Source organism: Nerophis ophidion, linkage group LG06 (genome assembly GCF_033978795.1).
Source record: "Nerophis ophidion isolate RoL-2023_Sa linkage group LG06, RoL_Noph_v1.0, whole genome shotgun sequence".
NCBI classification, from domain to species: Eukaryota; Metazoa; Chordata; class Actinopteri; order Syngnathiformes; family Syngnathidae; genus Nerophis; species Nerophis ophidion.
The window spans coordinates 77,825,033-77,846,504 of record NC_084616.1 but is presented as its reverse complement, the minus strand read 5'-3'; the positions used below and the strand labels follow the sequence as shown (position 1 = coordinate 77,846,504).

Sequence of the window (21,472 nt, the reverse complement as noted above, 5' to 3'; positions counted from 1 at the left end):
TGTATATGTGTTTAAAAATCCTAAAATCATTTTTAAGGTTGTATTTTTTCTCTAAAATTGTCTTTCTGAAAGTTATTAGAAGCAAAGTAAAAAAAATGAATTATTTCATTTAAACAAGTGAAGACCAAGTCTTTAAAATATTTTCTTGGGTTTTTCAAATTCTATTTGAGTTTTGTCTCTCTTAAGAATTAAAAATGTCGAACAAGGCGAAACCAGCTTGCTAGTAAATAAATAACATTGAAAAAATAGAGGCAGCTCACTGGTAAGTGCTGCTATTTGAGCTATTTTAGTAGAAGCATTTAAGTCTCACCTTAAAACTCATTTGTATACTCTAGCCTTTAAATAGACCTCCTTTTTAGACCAGTTGATCTGCTGCTTCTTTTCTTTCTCCTATGTCCCCCCCTCCCTTGTGGAGGGGGTCCGGTCCGATGACCATGGATGAAGTACTGGCTGTCCAGAGTCGAGACCCAGGATGGACCACTCGTCGGGACCCAGGATGGACCGCTCGCCTGTATGGGTTGGGGACATCTCTACGCTGCTGATCCGCCTCCGCTTGGGATGGTTTCCTGTGGACGGGACTCTTGCTGCTGTCTTGGATCCGCTTTGAACTGAACTCTCGCGGCTGTGTTGGAGCCACTATGGATTGAACTTTCACAGTATCATGTTAGACCCGCTCCACATCCATTGCTTTCGGGGGGGTTGCCCACATCTGAGGTCCTCTCCAAGGTTTCTCATAGTCAGCATTGTCACTGGCGTCCCACTGGATGTGAATTCTCCCTGCCCACTGGGTGTGAGTTTTCCTTGCCCTTTTGTGGGTTCTTCCGAGGATGTTGTAGTCGTAATGATTTGTGCAGTCCTTTGAGACATTTGTGATTTGGGGCTATATAAATAAACATTGATTGATTGATTTTTAGAACAGGCCAGCGGGCAACTCATCTGGTGCTTACGGGCGACCTGGCCTTGGTGACCCCTGTGTTAGAATATTCAACACATGACATAAAAAAGTAGGCAACAAAAATGTAAAATTCATCACTCCATCTTTTATTGTCATTTTTTTTAACCACTTATATACTTTTGACGCTTGAAATCGATAAGACATTTTCAATGAGGTACGAACCAACTGTGGAAAACTTAAGTATTCTACGTTGATGTTTCCACTAAAAGTCAACAGAATGGGTCACGTAACGCATGTAGAACCACCTGGGACTCTTTCATGTGTGCAGATAAGAGTGAGTTTCCAGAAGTTTGCTGGGAGATTCACAGTTTCAACCAGAAGAGGCTCGACTTAAGGGCATTCCAGGCTCTTGCACAGCTTGAAGGAACTCTGGACTTATGAAATCTTTCAGAGGCGAACCTGAGCTAGCCCATTTGTGACGCTGCAAAGCCCTGAGTTTTGCCTTGTAGGCCAAGTGTCACATATGAAAGGGAATGTCGTCATCATCATGAGTTTGTCTTATTACTGCATGCTACTATTACACACTGCAATGTCAATGCTAACATCTCTTAAGTCACACATCGTAAAAGAAAATACAAATAAAAATAGCAGTGGAAAAAAAGCATGGAGGCACACCTTGACATGTAGGCCTCGTTTTAGTCCCTCCTTTACTGATATAACAATGAGCAGAACATATCTTTTGCATGTTTAAAAGCATGAGCATTCTGCAGGAGTATTAGGGCCACACTGGAAACAGAGCAAGTCTACAAATAACACCGGAGTTAGGAGGAATAAATAAATTCACATTTTGTTTTTTTAATTTAAGTTGTCCTATTAAGAAAAAAAACCCTGCAATTTTATGAAAATTAACGCGTAATACAGTGAGGAGAGGCGGAGCCAACGGCGGGGCAGGCCACGCTGGAGCCCTGCCCAAGATGGCGGCAAGGAGGCGGAGAGGCGGGGCGTGGAGCGCGCACCGGTAAACAATTAACTCATCTCCTTGTGTTGTATAAAAGGAGAGAAGGAGGAGTTGGAGAACCTACAGCAACGGATGAGGAGCGAAAGCGAGAGAGAACAGCGCACTAGAGGACGACGCGGCCGACAGCGCAAAATATTTCCTATATTTGAAAAAATAAAAGAGTCAAAACTGCTCGACGATCATGTCCTTCCTGAGGGGTCCATGGAACCCGAGCGACATACATGTCGTTTACATACAGTTTTCCGGAAAACACAACAATTAAGTTGTGGTATTACAATATTTATTTGAATGTGGGAGTACAAATGTGATTAAAACAAATATGTTTGGGGAAAAAAGAGCCGGAGAATAAAATAAAAAAGATATATAATTCTGACAACATAAAGGCAAAATAATGTGAGAAAAAAAGGTATGAGTAAGTCTACAAATAACACTGGCGTTATGAGAAATAAATAAATTCACATTTTGTTTTTTTAATTTAAGTTGTCCTATTACGAAAACAAAACCCTGCAATTTTATGAAAATTAACGCGTAAAACAGTGTGGAGAGGCGGAGCCCACGGCGGGGCAGGCCACGCTGGAGCCCTACCCAAGATGGCGGCAAGGAGGCGGAGAGGCGGGGCGTGCCGGGAGCGACGCCGCCGCAATCTAATTCAGGTGCGTGGAGCGCGCACCGGCAGACAATTAACTCATCTCCTTATGTTGTATAAAAGGAGAGAAGGAGGAGTTGGAGTGAAAGCGAGAGAGAGCAGCGCACGAGAGACGACGATGCGGCCGACTAAAGAAAGAGACGTAGGAGCGAGCGACGACGGGGCAAAAGTTTTCCATATTTGAAAAAATAAAAGAGTCAAAACTGCTCGACGATCATGTCCTTCCTGAGGGGTCCATGGAACCCGAGCGACATACATGTCGTTTACATACAGTTTTCCGGAAAACACAACAATTAAGTTGTGGTATTACAATATTTATTTGAATGTGGGAGTACAAATGTGGTTAAAACAAATATGTTTGGGGAAAAAAGAGCCGGAGAATAAAATAAAAAATATATAATTCTGACAACCGAAAGGCAAAATCAAACGTATGAGTTCACATACTGTATAATGTATGATTTACTATCAAATAAGCTTGTATTGATATAAGTACAGGGATAAAACTGTAATAGTATGTGAAAAAAAGAGTAAAAGTGCAAAAATACAATAGTCTTTGGAGAATCTCTAGAAAATTAAAGGTTAAATTTGAATAAAAAATATTTTTTTAATGAGAATAGAATTGTAATACTATATGAAAAAATATGTAATGTTAAATATATAAGAAATATGTAATATTAGAATAATTGAATTAAAATGTATTTAAATGCAATTGTCATACCAAAGACTATAATGCTGAATTTCCCTCAGGGATCAATAAAGTACTTTCTATTCTATTCTATTCTACAAAAATGGGAGCCATGACCTCCCTGCTTGGCACTCAGCATCAAGACTTGGAATTGGGGGTTAAATCAACAAAAATGATTCCCGGGCGCGGCCACCGTTGCTGCTCACTGCTCCCCTCACCCCCCCAGGGGGTGATCATGGGTGATGGGTCAAATGCAGGGAATAATTTGGCCACACCGAATGTGTGTGTGACAGTCATTTTTTTTTTTTTTTACTTAATAGCATATATTAAAGAATGTAATGTTACAGATATGAGATGTATAAATAATACCAAGATCAACAGTTTAAGGGAAGTAATTCAAGATAAATGTTTTTAACATAGTCCTAAACAATTGCATTATATTGTAGTTTTACCAGGGTGGGGAATTTCACAGAAATGAAGTTTTAAGAAGATCAATTGTAATCTTGCAAGAAAACATGAAAATAAAATCATGCAGGAAAAAAAAATAAAGTCTTAAATTGTGCAATTTGCTAATAAGAGTGTGCATCATTTCAAGAAATGTGTCATTTAAAGAGAAAATATGAATTGTAACATTAGAAGAAAACATGTTAAAGAATTGGCAAAATGACATGAAAAACACTTATTTTTGGGAAAATATAGAATTTATGAGGAAAAGGTAATATTATGACATGAAAGGGATAACAGTTGTAATATTAAGACTAAAAAAAGACTAAAAGGGGGACTTTTACATTAAGTAACATTACATTTTAGGAGTGATACTGGATGACGGTCTGACATGGATATCTCATATTGCACATGTACGGAAAAAGATGTCTAAGAGTATTTTTATATTAAACAAGGTCAAATATATGTTAGATTATGTGCATATTGTATTGTGCACTTGTGTTGCCGTATATCAGCTACTGTGTGGAAGTGTGGGGGAACACTTAGAAGAGGAACATAAAGGCATTGTATCAATTACAGAAAAGAGCTATAAGGATTATTCATAAAGTAGATTACTTAGAACACACTAACATTTTATTTAATAACTCTGGACTATTGAAACTACAGCAGCTAGCAAAGCTACAGACATTGTGTGTCATGTTTAAGGCCAGAAGTAAAACATTACCAGCAAATTTACAGAAAATGTTTGTCATCACTTCTGAGATTACAGAGCAGAGAAGAAAAGGTCATTTCAAACAATATTCAAGGACAACTTTAAAACAAATGTGTACATCAGTGGTGGGGGGAAAATTGTGTAATTCTCTTTAGATAAAAAACTGTAAAAATATATTCCAATTGAAAAAAATATATAAAGATAGAACAATAAGATCATATGGACAGCAATAAGTGTTTACATTTTGTTTTTTATTTATTAATTTACTTATTTTTTGTCTGGTTTTGTATTTGCTCTGTATCATTCTGTGAGGTGTATATTATATTATTATTACTATTATTTTCTTGGTTTGGTTTATACTTTACGAAGTTTTGCACTTGTTGGGTTTTTCTTGTGTTTTTTGTTTCATTACATTTGGATATATGTGTCGGCTTAAATGATATTCATGAAGTAAGATCATGTTTTATGTCAAAGGGGGCAGGAAATGATAAGATTTTCTTCATCCTTCTCAGGAATTGTGTGAATTTAAATTGTATAATTGTGATATCATTATGTATCGTTCTGAATGCACATCAATGAATGAGATAAATAAAAATGAAATGAAGTTTTAAGAAAATAAATTGTAACATTATATGCTGGTTTTTTTTATGAAAAAAGTCCCAAATTTTGTGTAACATTTTGGCTTGAATCTTCAGAAGATAATACTACAAGGGAAAAGTAAAAGTACTTTTTGCAAGCTTTACCACAGTTTTCCTTATAAAAACACACTTTTACTCTCCTAGTGATACATAAATAACCTATTTTATCTTTGCAGTGAGGCCATAATACTCCTTTATCGACCACACATCCCTGATTCTCTAAGAGGAGACCACCTGTACACAAAAAAAATGAAAGTTTTGAAAAGAGGAAGCCAAATAAATGTGTAAAACACACGAAGACATACTGCAATACAGCACCTGGTGGCACTATGAGATGGCACAGACCTTAATATATTTACATTTATGATCCCAAAAACAAAACAAGATCTTCCCAGAATGCAACGACAGCAAGAAACCCCCCGTCCGACCTCAGTCCACAGGCCGGAAAAGGGCTCGTCCTCGGATACCGAAGCCCACTTTTTTGGCGGGGAGAGAGGAGGAGGAGGAGGAGGAGGAGGAAGTGGGAGGAGGAAGAGGAGCGGGGGGCATGGCTAATGTGGGCTCCTGCATGTGCGGCTGGCGAGACAGGAGCTCCTTGAACACGGAGCTCATCTGGCGACTGATTATGTCCTGAGACACAGGAAGACAACTTGAAAGACAGGACATATTGGGATTTTTTTTAGTAAAACAAAAAAAAAAAAAAAAGAGTTTCTACTGTTCTCGAAAGACTTCCCATTGCCTTTGGAAGTCATTTTTATTAGAATTAATGACCATTTTTCCAGATGGGCAACTTGCACAGTCCAAAAGATTGCCGTTTGAATTTGCTGAAACATTACACCCTTTTGGTCTTCCTTTTTGAACCTGGCTCCGACACAAATTTGTCATTTAAAATGACTTAAAATGTATATCGTATTTCCTTGAACAGCCGCCGGGGCGCCAATTGATTTAAAACCTCTTCTCACGCCTGCGCTTATTCAAAGCATGCGGTAAAAGTAAGCAGGCGCTAATTATTTTAAAACCTCTTCTCACTCCGGCACTTACCAAAGGCATGCAGTAAAAAATTGAGTGTGATGTAAGCTTGGACCTTAAATCCTACTGAATAGCTCTTAATCTTCTTCCCTTTATGCGATTTCAAATTACCGGTATTGAAATCAGCCTCCTCCATTTTGAAAATGATGACAGGGGAAGTGTCACTCATGACGTGACGAGTTTGACCCGGCGGTAATACTAAGCATGTGCTAATTATTTTGCGAAGCGAGTTTGACCCGGCAGTAATTCTAGGCAGGCGCATACTATATGCCCGGCGGCAATTCAAGGAAATACGGTGTGTGTATGTATATATACATATCTATATATATATCTATATATATATAGATATATATATATACATACATATATATATATGTAACGGGTATAAAAAATACTTTAATTATTTGAGTGAAATTCCTGCTAAAATATGTATATTGTTTTGTAATGCAATGAGGTCCAATTGCGCCATCTGCTGGTACCTAAAAATCTGTAAATATGACCGGAAACCGGAAGCTATTAGCAGACTTCCTGCACTCTGCTAATAGTAAGACATGTTCCGATATTGCTCCGCAAAATGTTGTAAATTACACTAAAGCTAACGTAATATTCATTGTAACAAACACAGTTATTTAACAGCAGTTTAAATGCTATGTTGTGGAATCTTCGTTCTTACATTCATGTTTAAGTTTGAATTGTCCGACATTTTGGTACCGACGCAACGTGGTCTGTCATTTTCGCTAGTCGCCACCAGAGGGTGCTAAAAGTCCATTTAATGATTTGTCATGTCATGTCTTGTATTGTATTTTGTACTTTTCTATTTTCTATTTCATAAATATATAAAAAAGGATGATGTTGGTTAAAAAAAAAAAACAAGTAAAAAATATATTGTATTGAATTGAATGTAATACCAGTGAAGATAAAAGCAAGTTAAAACCACTATACCAGGGGTGCCCACACTTTTTCTGCAGGCGAGCTACTTTTCAATTGACCAACTCGAGGGGATCTACCTCATTTATATATATCATTTATATTTATTTATTTATGAAAGAGACATTTTTGTAAACAAGTTAAATGTGTTTAATGATAATACAAGCATGTGTAACACATATAGATGTCTTTCTGTACAATACCACATGAAAGTGGTTGGTTTTTGGCATCTAATTCATCCAGCTTCCATACACTTTACAAGAAAAACATTGGCGGCAAATTCCGTAGCTTGCTTGATTGACATTCACGGCACCCGAGGGTCTTGTGAGATGACGCTGGCTGCTGCCACTTCATTATTATGAAAAAATGACAGAGAGGAAGGCGAGAAACACTTTTTATTTCAACAGACTCTCGCGCCGTCCCTTCCATCAAAACTCTAAAGGCCGACTGCACATTTCCTATCTTCACAATAAAAGCCCTGCTTCATGCTGCCTGCGCTAACTAAATACAGAGTCACGGAAATCTGGCGTGCACAAGTGATGTGCACGCCAGCTTTCTGAGGGATCGCTTGTGCACGCCAGTTTTCCGAGACTCTTATTTTGTTAGCGCAGGCAGCATGAAGCAGGGCTTTTATTGTGAAGATAGGAAATGTGCAGTCGGCCTTTAGAGTTTTGACGAAAGTCTGTTGAAATAAAAAGTGTTTCTGGCCTTCCTCTCTGTCATTTTTTCATAATAATGAACTGGCAGCAGCCAGCGTCATCTCACAAGACCCTCGGGTGCCGTGAATGTCAATCAAGCAAGCTACGGAATTTGCCGCCAATGTTTTTCTTGTAAAGTGTATGGAAGCTGGATGAATTAGATGCCAAAAACCAACCACTTTCATGTGGTATTGTACCTGAAGGACAACTTTTTTTCTCCTCCATTTGAAAATGTGGGCGTTATCATCATTACTGTCTGATTCCAATCAATGCAAGTCATCAGAATCAGGTAATACACCAACTTATATTCTTGTCTTTGTGAAAGAAAGACATCTATATGTGTTACACATGCTTGTATTATCATTAAACACATTTAACTTGTTTACAAAAATGTCTCTTTCACAAATAAATAAATATAAATGATATATATAAATGAGGTAGATGCCCTCAAGTTGGTCAATTGAAAAGTAGCTCGCCTGCAGAAAAAGTGTGGGCACCCCTGTAATAGTGCATGATGTTGCAGTTGAAATGTGAGAGTCACCACCTTGTCAACGGTCGCTGTCCTGTCTGGCTGAGCAATTGCCTGTCTGTCCCCCGCTTTGAACCCTGCCTGTCTCACAGTGTCCAAGGTGTGTCTTCGCTCTTGAGACCTGAGAGACAAACAAGGACACAACAAATGCTCTTTTTATTTAACATATACTGCACTTTTAATTGTATTTATCCTATCGTTCACAATCGTTATGTAAGACATGACCACGGATTTGTTTTAATGCATTCTAAATAATAAATAAATGCCATCAAGAGTCTGCTTACAATGGAGCCGATTAAAGCCGCTCTACTCTGCTATAAAACCTCAAAAAAAAAAATCCAAACACCTCCATTAATTAACCCTTGTGTAATGTTCATATTGTTGTTACTCAGCCAGCGTTTGTGGGTCTCATGGACCCGTTGCATTTTGTGGCTTTTAATGCCTCACAATCAAACACTTTTATGTTAAAATACTGAACAGATGTTTACCTTATCCCAGGGGTAGGGAACAAATTAAAATGTGGACTACGGAACACTTTTACACTTTGCATCAGTCCATCTTAGATGAGCTCAGGCCCAGCGAAGCCGGCGGTGTTTCTGGGTGTTGTTGATAAAAGGCTTTCGCTTTGCATAGTAAAGATTGAACTTGCACTTACAGATGTAGCGACAAGCTGTAGTTACTGACAGTGGTTTTCTGACGTGTTCCCGAGCTCATGTGGTGATATCCTTTACACACTGTCGGTTTTTGATGTATTACCCCAGGGGTAGGGAACCTATGGCTCTAGAGCCAGATGTGGCTCTTTTGATGACTGCATCTGGCTCTCGGATAAATCTGATCTGACGTTGCTTAACATGATAAGTGATGAATAATTCCACTTGTAATCACAGTGTTAAAAATAACGTTCAAAATATAAAACATTTTCATGCTTTTTTATGTTCAAGATGTTGCATTAATGGTAAGAAGTAATTTATTTATTATTGGTTAGTGTGGGGCTTGCCCTCCTGGGGGTTCTTCAGACCACCAAGAGCCTGTTTTAGGGTTACAATATTGTTTTATTTTATTTTTCTCTCAGTTGCTTTCCAGCAATTGTCTTTTTCTCTTCCGTCCTCACTCGCGCTCTGGCTCCAGCTCTAACCCAGTCTCTCCTCTTGGCTGCTGCTTATAACAGAGCCACAGGTGATTAGATAACAAGGGCCAGGTGGGCCATCTACGCACCTGTCACTGATTTCGAGGCCGGTCCTGGCAACATCCTGCTTTGCTGCAGGCCCGCAGGCCACGCCCCCTCCACAGTTAGCTTCAGAATAATAATGTTATTATAAAGAATAAGAGACCTATTATACTCTGGAAATGTTGGTCTTACTTAAAAATGCACGTGTTTAGTTGTGTTCAGTGTTAAAAAAAATATATATGGCTGTTAGGGAAATACATTTTATAATATTTGGCTTCTTGGCTCTCTCAGCCAAAAAGGTTCCCGACCCCTGTCTTATCCCAAATAACATCTGTTCAGTATTTTAACATAAAAGTGTTTGTGAGTTTTGATTCCCACAGGGATTCTTTTTTGGAGTTTCTGCACCTGCGGTTCCCACACAAGGTTGCAACATTGGTTGTCAACACTGTCTGCTCTCATTTTCTCGCACATTTGACCCTCTGATGTTCTGTGTACCTACACTCTGTCCTCCTGCTGTGTGTGTGTGTGTGTGTGTGTGTGTGTGTGTGTGTGTGTGTGTGTGTGTGTGTCGTACACAGAACATCAATTTCCACACTTCTTCGACAGCTCTTTGGTCTTGGCCATAGTGGAGTTTGGAGTCTGACTGTTTGAGGCTGTGGACAGGCGCCTATCTCAGCTACATTTAGGAAAAAGGCTGTAACGTAATAAAATGTGGAAAAAGTGAAGCACTGTGACTATGTTCACTGTTTGGCTACTTGAAAATGTTGTGTTGTCCCAAGTGTGTTTGAGGCGAGTGTCAGTCTTACACAGGCAGGTGTCTGGCGGCCGGGGACGTCGGCGGCTTTCGAGCGGGGCTCCCGTCGCTCCCTCTCTGTCGCCCTGGCAACGAAGCGCCGTCGCTGTTTACCCGCATCCTGTCGAAGGGCACGCAGAGAACTTTTCAACTGGGTACTGAGAAGGTTTACTTCCTGTACGACACTTACAAAACCCAAAACCGGTGACCTTGGCCCGTTGTGTAAATGGCAAATAAAAACAGAATACAATGATTTGCAAATCATTTTCAACTTCTATTCAAATTAATTAACTGCAAAGACAAGATATTTAATGTTCAAACTGAGAAACTTTTTTTTTTTGTGTGCAAATAATCATTAACTTAGAATTTAATGGCAGCAAAAAAAGTTGGCACAGGGGCATTTTTACCAGTGTGTTACATGGCCTTTCCTTTTAACAACACTCAGTAAACGTTTGGGAACTGAGGAGACACATTTTTGAAGCTTTTCAGCTGGAATTCTTTCCCGTTCTTGCTTGATGTACAGCTGAAGTTGTTCAACAGTTGTGGTATTTTAGGCTTCACACATTTTCAATGGGAGACAGGTCTGGACTACAGGCAGGCCAGTCTAGTACCCGCACTCTTTTATTACTAAGCCACGCTGTTGTAACACGTGGCTTGGCATTGTCTTGCTGAAATAAGCAGGGGCGCCCATGATAACGTTGCTTGGATGGCAACATATGTTGTTCCAAAACCTGTATGGAGCTTTCAGCATCAATGGTGCTTTCACAGTGTCAGGCTTGCCCCTGACAATTTGTTTGTGTTTTAGTTTTTCTTCTGTGTGTGTAGTATTTCCTGTCTTTAGTTCCTGTCAGCTCTCTTATTTTGCCTGTTTCCTGTCTTTCTCCCTGTGTGCTGTGTCCCCTCAGCTGCGGCTGATTGGCACCTGGCCACACCTGGTGTCAATCAGCCCGCTCCTATTCAGACCTGTCTTCCCATTCAGTCAGTGCTGGATTATTGTCGATGTTACTTCCGTATTGTCACTCCTGTCGTGTCGTTTCGTGGTGTGTCATTGCACCGTAGCGGTAAGCCATATTTTGGTTTCTGTTTATAGCTTGCTGTCTTTTGTTCCCTGCTCCCGTTTTGTTTTCATTCTACAAGTAACGACTTCTGTTTTCCTGTTCGCTACCCGCTAGCGTCCACGCTAGGCCCTTTTGTTTTTTCTAGCTCCCATGCTAGCTCTTTTAGTTTTGTTATCCGCCTCATAAGCTCTTTTTGTTGTACCCGTTTGGTTTGTTTTTGTTTTAGTATCTTTATTAAATCATGTTTTCTCACTCCATGCCTGCCTCCATCTCTGCATCTTGTGGTTCGTCACAAACTAACTCTGACACACAGATGTGTAAGTTACCCATGCCTTGGGCACTAATACACCCCCATACCATCACACATGCTGGCTTTTCAACGTTGCGCCTAGAACAATCCGGATTGTTCTCTTTCTATTTGGTCCGGACGACACGGCGTCCAAGGTTTCCAAAAACAATTTAAAATGTGGACTACGGAACACTTTTACACTTTGCATCAGTCCATCTTAGATGAGCTCGGGCCCAGCGAAGCCGGCGGTATTTCTGGGTGTTGTTGATAAAAGGCTTTCGCTTTGCATAGTAAAGATTGAACTTGCACTTGCAGACGTAGCGACAAGCTGTAGTTACTGACAGTGGTTTTCTGACGTGTTCCCGAGCTCACGTGGTGATATCCTTTACACCCTGATGTCGGTTTTTGATGCATTACCCCAGGGGTAGGGAACCTATGGCTCTTTTGATGACTGCATCTGGCTCCCTGATAAATCTGAGCTGACGTTGCTTAACACGATAAGTCATGAATAATTCCACTTGTAATCACAGTGTTCAAAATAATGTTCAAAATATAAAACATTCTCATGCATTTTTAATCCATCCATCCGTTTCTACCGCACCTTTTCAGGAAGTTGCGTTAATGGTAAGAAGTTATTTATTTATTATTGGTTAGTGTGGGGCTTGCCCTCCTGGGGGTTCTTCAGACCACCAAGCACCGACATGAGAGCCTGTTTCAGGGTTACAATATTGTTTTATTTTTCAATAAGTCTCTCAGTTGCTTTCCAGCAATAGTATTTCCAGCCCCAACCCCGTCTCTCCTCCTGGCTGCTGCTTATAACAGAGAGACAGGTGATTAGATAACAAGGCCCAGGTGGGCCATCTACGCACCTGTCGCTGCAGGCCCGCAGGCCACGCCCCTCCACAGTTAGCTTCAGAAAAACAATGTTATTAAAAAAAATAAGAGACCTATTATACTCTAGAAATGTTGGTCTTACTTAAAAATGCACGTGTTTAGTTGTGTTCAGTGTTAAAAAAAATAATATATGGCTCTTAGGGAAATATATTTTATAATATTTGGCTTCTTGGCTCTTTCAGCCAAAAAGGTTCCCGACCCCTGCCTTATCCCAAATAACATCTGTTCAGTATTTTAACATAAAAGTGTTTGATTGTGAGTTTCTGATTCCCACAGGGATTCTTTTTTGGAGTTTCTGCACCTGCGGTTCCCACACAAGGTTGCAACATTGGTTGTCAACACTGTCTGCTCTCATTTTCTCGCACATTTGACCCTCTGATGTTCTCCTCCTGGCTGCTGCTTGTAACAGAGCGACAGGTGATTAAATAACAAGGCCCAGGTGGGCCATCTACGCACCTGTCGCTGCAGGCCCGCAGGCCACGCCCCTCCACCGTTAGCTTCAGAATAACAATGTTATTTAAAAAAATAAGAGACCTATTATACTCTAGAAATGTTGGTCTTACTTAAAAATGCACGTGTTCAGTGTTAAAAAAAAATTATATGGTTCTTACTGAAATATATTTTAAAATATTTGGCTTTTTGGCTCTCTCAGCCAAAAAGGTTCCCGCCCCCTGCATTACCCCCTTGAGAGATGGAAGGTCATGGGCATTGTCCAGATTCTCTGAACCTTTTGATGATATTACGGATCATAGATGGTGAAATCTCAAAATTCCTTGCGATAGCTTGTTGAGAAGTCTTGTTCTTAAACTCTTCGACAATTTGCTCAGGCATTTGTTGACAAAGTGGTGACCCCTCGCCCCGTCCTTGTTAGTGAATGACCGAGCATTGCATGGAAGCTTTTTTTATACCCAATCATGGCACCCACCTGTTCCCAATGAGCCTGCACACCTGTGGGATGTTCCAAATAAGTGTTTGTGTGGTAAACTTAAGTTTCATGATCTTGGTTGTAATCGATTTGCACATGAGATTGACTCTCTCTCTCATCCACAGTCTGGAGTGCAGCAGACGCTGGTCAATCCAACACACCTGAGGTTGATTATTGTGCCTTTATTTACTGGGTGTTTACGGCCCGTAAGCGCCGGGACTTTGTTGGTAACTGCTGTTCCTCACGCATGAGTGTGTTTCTCGTTTCACTTGCTAAACCCTCGTGTTTTTGCTCGTGCATCTTGCAGGTTTGCCTGTTCACCTAACTCCCACTAGCGCTTTCAGTTTACTATTTTTTGTTCCTGTTTTACTTCATTCTTGAAGTATGTTTCCTAGCCTCGTCTAGAGATTTATTTTTGTACTTTACTAGTTAGTTTTTTATCTTATCTGTCTGTATTATTCCTAGTCTTTACTAGTGCTTTTGGTTTAGTTTTTGTATTTATCTAAGTCGTTTTTATGGTGTGTTTTTGGGCTCAAAAAATCGCTTCATGTTTTTTGTGGCTACATCCTCCTTCCGCCCAGAATAAAGGAAGAACTTTTTGTCTACAAACAATCCGTCTCTGCATCCTTGGGTTCCATCTAATTCTGCTCCTAACAGTTTGATGAGCATTCCTCAACTTTCTCAGTTTTTTTTTGCCACTTGTGCCAGCTTTTTTAAGAAAAATGTCCCAGATATCAAATTCCAAATGAGCTAATATTTGCAAAAAATAAACTTTGCAAAACGTGCCAACTTCACTGGTTTTGTATATCTGCTAAATCTATCTGCTTCTTGTTTATTGTTTGACTGAATTTACTTTCAATTTCAATTGGCATGGAATGAAAAAAGCCTTTGTGAGCGAGGTGTGAGGGTGTGTGTGTGTGTGTGTGTGTGTGTGTGTGTGTGTGTGTTTGTACCGAACAGTGTTCTCTGTATGCGGATCCTCTGTTGTCAGATTTCCAGTGCTTCCTCCTCCTCCTCCTCCTCCTCCTTCATCCCTTTTCCCTCTCTCAGAACTAAAGGAAGAGAAAAAACAGGCACATTTGACTGTAAGAAGTGTGAATACAGCAGATTTGGGCAATAATTTTGACTCGGAGGGGCTGAATTTAGAGGAAAAAATATGTCTGTTTTTAGGAACACTAAAACAAAACCTCACAATCATGTCTGTGTCACACCTGGGTGAAGTATTGTCTGGGTTTCATGTTGTCTTGTCATTTCCTGTTTTATTTTGAAAGGTTAACTCTCCCTCTCGTTTCAGGTCACTTGCCCTTCCTCCTGTTTCACTGGTCTGATGTCTCTCCTGATTGCCTGCTTGTGCCCACCTGTGCCAGCCTCCCTCATGTGTAGAAATGTCTGGTCCTCCTCTTGTCTTGTGCCACAGTATATCGTCTCGCTACGATTTAAATTGTCAGGAAAGAAGAGGAAGGAATTTAAAAGGTATATGTGTTTAAAAATCCTAAAATCATTTTTAGGGTAGTATTTTTTATTCAAAATCGTCTTTCTGAAAGTTATCAGAAGCAAAGTAAAAAAAATAAATGAATTTATTCAAACAAGTGAGGACCAAGTCTTTAAAATATTTTCTTGGATTTTCAAATTCTATTTGAGTTTTGTCTCTCTTAGAGACCAGCTTGCTAGTGAATAAATATTTAAAAAAAAATAGAGGCAGCTCACTGGTAAGTGCTGCTATTGGAGCTATTTTTAGAACAGGCCAGCGGGCGACTCATCTGGTCCTTACGGGCGGGCACCGCGTTGTTGACCCCTGCTTTAACCACCAGGCCACTGAGTATGTGAGGACTGTATTCACTTTAGAAAGACACGATTTATTTTTTTGTAATTTAAACTTTTACCTGTTAGAAGTAAATGCCTGTTTTCTTCACAAAGTGCTTATAAGAGAACCCCGACTTATTTGATTCTTATACCAATGATATATTCTTATTCAATCATTAGTGATGCTCTGGTCGGGTTCCATCAAAGATGATAATAGTTTCCATGACATCATATCTCACCCTTCCAGCACGCTGATGTACTTGTGCGGTATGAGACCTTTGACCCCTGCGGCTTCGCCCCTCCACCAATCACAGGAGGCCTTGCTGTGAAGGAGGAGGAGCTCTCCCTGCTTGAAGGACAGCTCGGCCGGCGATCTCGCCACGTAGTCGAACATCGCCACGGCTTCCCACTCTGTACACACACCTTGTCAATTTCAATGCATGCACAAGCAGGACCTCGTTCATGGCTGTTAATTGGTTCCCCTTTGACAGGTGCACGGGGAACGACGCAAGCTATCCGCTCATGTCTACGGTCAGAGCCGACTTATTACCACAATTTTCTCACCGAAACCTGCCGTTTGACATGTGGTAGAGAACCATGTTCGCTGTTCCATATTAAAGCTTCACCGTCATCTTTAGGGAATGTAAACAAATAAACACTGGCTGTGTTTGTGTTGCTACAGCCGACCACAATACACCGCTTTCCACCAACAGCTTTCTTCTTTGACGTCTCCATTATTAATTGAACACATTGCAAAAGATTCAGCAACACAGATGTCCAGAATACTGTGTAATTATGCGATTACAGCAGACTACTTACAGCTGGGATCCGGCTGGAACAACATCATACCGCAACGTTTTCAACAGGTTACTTCGCGCGAAATTTAAAATTGCAATTTAGTAAACTAAAGCGGCCGTATTGGCATGTGTTGCAATGTTAATATTTCATCATTGATATATAAACTATCAGACTGCGTGGTCGGTAGTAGTGGCTTTCAGTAGGACTTTAAGCTGTACATCAAGCAAGAATGGGAAAGAATTCCACATGAAAAGCTTCAAAAATGTGTTTACTCAGTTCCCAAACGTTTACTGAGTGTTGTTAAAAGGAAAGGTCATGTAACACACTGGTAAAAATGCCACAGTGACAACTTTTTTGCAATGTGTTGCTGCCTTTAAATTCTAAGTTGAAGATTATTTCCCCCCCCCAAAAAAAATTCTCAGTTCGATCGTTAAATATCTTGTCTTTGCAGTCTATTCAAATGAATATAAGTTGGAAAGGATTTGCAAATCCTCTTTGGTCTGGAGGACACAACGTCCACAGTTTCCAAAAACAATTTGGATTGTGGACTCGTCAGACCACAGATCACTTTTCCACTCTGCATCAGTCCATCTTAGATGAGCTCGGGCCCAGCGAAGCAGGCGGCGTTTCCGGGTGTTGTTGATAAATGGCTTTTGCTTTGCATGGTAGAGTTTTAACACACTTACAGATGTAACACAGTGGTAAAAATGCCTCAGTGACAACTGTTTTGCAATGTGTTGCTGCCATTATATTCTAAGTTAATGATTATTTGCACAAAAAAATGAAGTTTCTCAGTGGGAACATTAAATATCTCGTCTTTGCAGTCTATTCAATTGAATATAAGTTGAAAATGACCGCAAATCATTGTGTTCTGTTTTTATTTACGACTTACACAACGTGCCAACTTCATTAGTTTTGTGAATTACCATGAATTGATTAACATGGACTTAAACAAGTTGAAAAAACATATTGGGGTGTTACCATTTAGTGGTCAATTGTACGGAATATGTACTGAACTGTGCAATCTACTAATAAAAGTATCAATCAATCTATTAATCAATGTGCATTATGCTTAAAAAAACAACTACAAACATCTGCGACAGAGCAAAGCGGGGTGTGTGACACTTTGGTAAATAACAACAGTGTGTGTGGTGACACTTTGGTAAATACAAGTGTGTGTGGTGAGTGACGGCAGGTGCCTCACCGTCCTCACTGGGCAGGTGTTCGGCCTCGCCATCTCCTTCCTCCGTGATTGGTTCACTGCAGACAAGCCAAAAATAGTCAACTCCTGTTTGCGTTCATAGATTTGAAGTCACATGACTGTATTGCCCGGAAGACAATGTGACCACGATGACAGTTTGTCATCTAAAATAGGCCACGGCAGGAAAAATGAAGCCGAGGCGTACCAACCACACGTTTACAAAAAAAAGCTTTATTTTTACCCAACAGAGTGAGGTCAGCAAAAGTGGAATTAATAAAGTACGATATTGCAGAAGGAGGGTAAGCTAAGGTTAGCGTGTGTGTTTATTTGTGTTATTTATTGCCATGCGGTCACATTTGCTGGACTAATAACATCCAGCAATGGTTTATGTCACTGATACTGAAATCTCTAACTCAACTTTATTGGTGCAGTGATGGCTGCCCTCAGAGTGCTGTTAGTAACAGTGAATATGTAGGAATAATCATGATATTATTACACAATTGCCTATGCATTCCATTATTATGCATTTTTAAGTACACATTAAGGATAACTTGTGTTGAAATCATAAGTCAGGGTGACAAGCAGATTTTTAAATTTTTTTATTTTAACAAATATATGCTTTTGAAAAGGGGTCCGCAAACTTTTTGACCGGAGGGCCGGGCTATTTATTCACACATGCACGCACGCACGCACGCACACACACACACACACACACACACACACACACACACACACACACACACACACACACACACACACACACACACACACACACACACACACACACACACACACACACACACACACACACACACACACAAAATATATATACATATATATATATATATCCATCCATCCATTTTCTACCGCTTATTCCCTTTTGGGGTCGCTGGCGCCTATCTCAGCTACAATCGGGCGGAAGGCGGGGTTTGTTGGATTGATTAAAAAAAAAATGTTTTAAATTAAAAAAAAAAAAATGAGAATCGATTCTGAATCACACAACGTATTCGAATCGATTTTTTCCAACACCCCTAATATATATATATATATATATATATATATATATATATATATATATATATATTAAATTGTTTTATTTTATTTCATTTATATTTATAAAATACTCAGTGTTCATTTATTGACACATATACAATAAAAAAATAAAAACATTTTTAAAAAAAAATGAGAATCAATTCTGAATCGCACAACCTAAACGATTCCATTCGTATTCAATTCAATTTTTTCCACACCCCTAGTATATATATATATATATATATATATATTTATACACAGTATGTATGCGCATAGTTTATGTTTAAGTGTTAGTTTTGTTTCCCGCGCCAAGTTATTTGCCTCCGCTGTGAGCGCGTTTTCTTTGTAGCCTTTTTTGGAGTGAAGATTAAATCCTGTTCTACCTTCAAGTCATGACTGGTCTGGTCTGTTTGCATCACAGAAGAACAAAACCTCGCAGCAAACTATGAAAACCTCCACGTCTTGACACTACCCGTGCGGCTTATAGTCGGGAAAATTTTCGAATTTCTTCACTAAGACGCTCTTCGTTTGCTCTACTTTTTTGTTGGCGGATGGTAAAAAAAAAAAAAGGTCCCTTTGCAGAAGTGAAAAATGATGCATGAAAAAAAAAATTGCAGCTCGCTGTTGACGTGAGATTATATATTTTTTTGGAGTTGCGTGTTAAGCTCCGCCGGAAGGTTTTGAGGAGAGGAGCAAGAGGCATGATGATGATGCCGCAATTGCACCCACACAACACGGGGGGGGGGGGGGGGGGGGGGGGGGGGGGGGGGGGGGGGGGGGACACTTCCTCACATTATTTGCCACAAAACACTTCAGGGCGCAATTATTGTAGCACATGTGTAAAACTGCCTTTGCTGTATGCAAGCTCTGCTTCAATCGTCATGAGACACATTCTTGCCAACCTTGAGACCTCCCAATTCGGGAGATTGGGGGGGCCGGGATGGGGTTAAGGGGGGAAGAATTTATTTATAACTAGAATATACTGAAATTCAAGAATTTCTTATATATATACAGTATATACACACATATATATGTGTGTATATACTATATGTGTATATATATTCATTTATATACAAATATTTACACACATATATATATATATATATATAATTATGTATGTGTGTATATATATATACACATGTATATATATACACATATGTATACATATATACACACATATATATACAGTATAATAATTACACATATATATATGTGTATTTATATATGTATGTATATTAGTGAATTAATGATTATATTTATATAGCGTTTTCTCAAGTGACTCAAAGCGCTTTACATAGTAACACCCAATATCCAAGTTATATTTAAACCAGTGTGGGTGGCACTGGAGCAGGTGGGTAAAGCGTCTTGCCCAAGGACACAACGGCAGTAACCAGGATGGCACAAGCGGGAATCGAACCTGCAACCATCAAGTTGCTGGCACGGCTACTCTACCGACGGAAAAAAAGAAAAAAAAAAAAAAAGGCGACTGCTCCAGGCGGTGGCAGTGGGACCGTCCCAGATGCAATCAGACATATCCACCATATATATACATATATGTATACATATATACTACATATACATTTATATGTATATCTATACGCATATATACACACACACATATATGTGTGTATATATATAGTGTGTATGTATATATATATATATGTATATACATATATGTTTATGTATATATATATACATAGATATATATACATATATATACATATACATATATATACACATATACATACATACATACATACATACATATTTGAATATTTGAATTTCAGTGTTCATTTATTTCCACATGTGCAGGCATTATTCCCCTTCAAGCTGTCCTGGATGAACTGAAATTATTTTTTTCCAATCCTTTCGGAACTTGCAAGCGGACTTCTTCTTCTTACTCGTCGCCGCCATGTCTCTTCTTCGTTCTTCTGCTTCGTCTCGGTTATGTTTTTGGACATTACTACTTGCCGTAGTTTTGAAGCAATGCATGATGGGAATCCGGATGTTGTAGTGTACTAACTGGAGTAAAACACACGCTGAGAAATAGCTCCGGGCCTGCCTACTTTATGGGTTATAGATAAAGCTATGGATAACATAGACATATATAATAGTCTCCTTTTCAGGTGAGAGAGGACGCTAAAGGCACGCCACCAATATTGTTGTTAGGGTGGAAATCGGGAGAAATTGGGGAGAATGGTTGCCCCGGGAGATTTCCGGGAAAATTGGGAGGGTTGGCAAGTATGCTGAGAGCCAATAGAATATAATGGGAGTTAGCAGGTTTAGCATCAAATAACACTCATAAATGCACGACTCTCTTTCAACGTTCACACAAATTGAGCAGAGCTTGCAAGACTGTATGGAAACTCCTTTGATGTGGCATCAAATTCACATAATAAGCCAGAGGATAAGCCCCCAAAAAAAGAAGAAAAAGCTGCTTGACATACTTTAAATGCTCCCCAATTGGATCTGAAGTGTCATTCACTCGTGTGACTTCAGAGATGATCCCTCACCAGTACTCCTGCTCCAGAGTCATGTGCTTCTCGTAGATGGGGCCGGCCAATTCCGACTGGCCGGCGAAGACCAGGTCGTGCTGCAGGATCAGGGTTTTGACCAGGTCGTTGACCTGCGGCTGCCTGGCGACGGCGTCGTCTGACTCGAGCCCCCGCAGCAGGCTGGGCCCGAAGCAGACGGCCAGGTTGTAGGGCTGCATCATGTTCTCGTCGCTGTACTGAGTCACGCTGGGGGGGAAACATGCAGAGGTGCAGCTGTCATACCACGGTGGAGGATGTGTGTCGAGTGGGCCAACATGTCCTCCTGAGAAGATGGTCATACAAAGTCTCCCTACTAAACCACCAGTGCCTCCATGGAAATTAAATGCCCCCCTCCACCTCAAAGAACTGCTCACCTCCCAGTCCTCCACACGACACCTCCTCTGCCCAGTCTGTGGAATGATTTCCCTGACCACCTGAGGATACCACAGACTGTGGATGCTTTTGAAAAAAAGGCTTTAAAATTATTCTCTTTAAAAGATACTGTTTTTTTTAGATATATGCATACTAGTTCTAGCTATAGACTGTTCTAGTTAGGCTCCACAGGAGTCCTTTGTTCCCAAACGTTTACTGAATGTTGTTAAACGGCGGTTTAGCTCGGTTGGTAGAGTGGCCGTGCCAGCAACTTGAGGGTTGCAGGTTCGATTCCCGCTTCCGCCATCCTAGTCACTGCCGTTGTGTCCTTGGGCAAGACACTTTACCCACCTGCTCCCAGTGCCACCCACACTGGTTTACATG

At 40.1% G+C, this 21,472-nt stretch overlaps 1 protein-coding gene across 2 annotated transcripts in view; it reads right to left on the bottom strand.

The window, feature by feature from the left end:
- Nucleotides 1-1,020: 1,020 nt before the first annotated feature.
- Nucleotides 1,021-21,472, bottom strand: part of arhgap4b (Rho GTPase activating protein 4b) — an 84,732-nt gene continuing 64,280 nt past the window's right edge. For both annotated transcript variants that reach the window (XM_061904892.1, XM_061904893.1), the window contains exons 18-24: nucleotides 20,696-20,923; nucleotides 17,154-17,209; nucleotides 15,391-15,562; nucleotides 14,302-14,400; nucleotides 10,196-10,303; nucleotides 8,237-8,342; nucleotides 1,021-5,668 (exon numbers count right to left, since the gene is read on the bottom strand). In XM_061904892.1, the coding sequence (XP_061760876.1) occupies nucleotides 5,468-5,668; nucleotides 8,237-8,342; nucleotides 10,196-10,303; nucleotides 14,302-14,400; nucleotides 15,391-15,562; nucleotides 17,154-17,209; nucleotides 20,696-20,923 (970 nt within the window). In that variant the 3' untranslated portion in view covers nucleotides 1,021-5,467. The remainder of the gene's footprint in view (nucleotides 5,669-8,236; nucleotides 8,343-10,195; nucleotides 10,304-14,301; nucleotides 14,401-15,390; nucleotides 15,563-17,153; nucleotides 17,210-20,695; nucleotides 20,924-21,472) is intronic.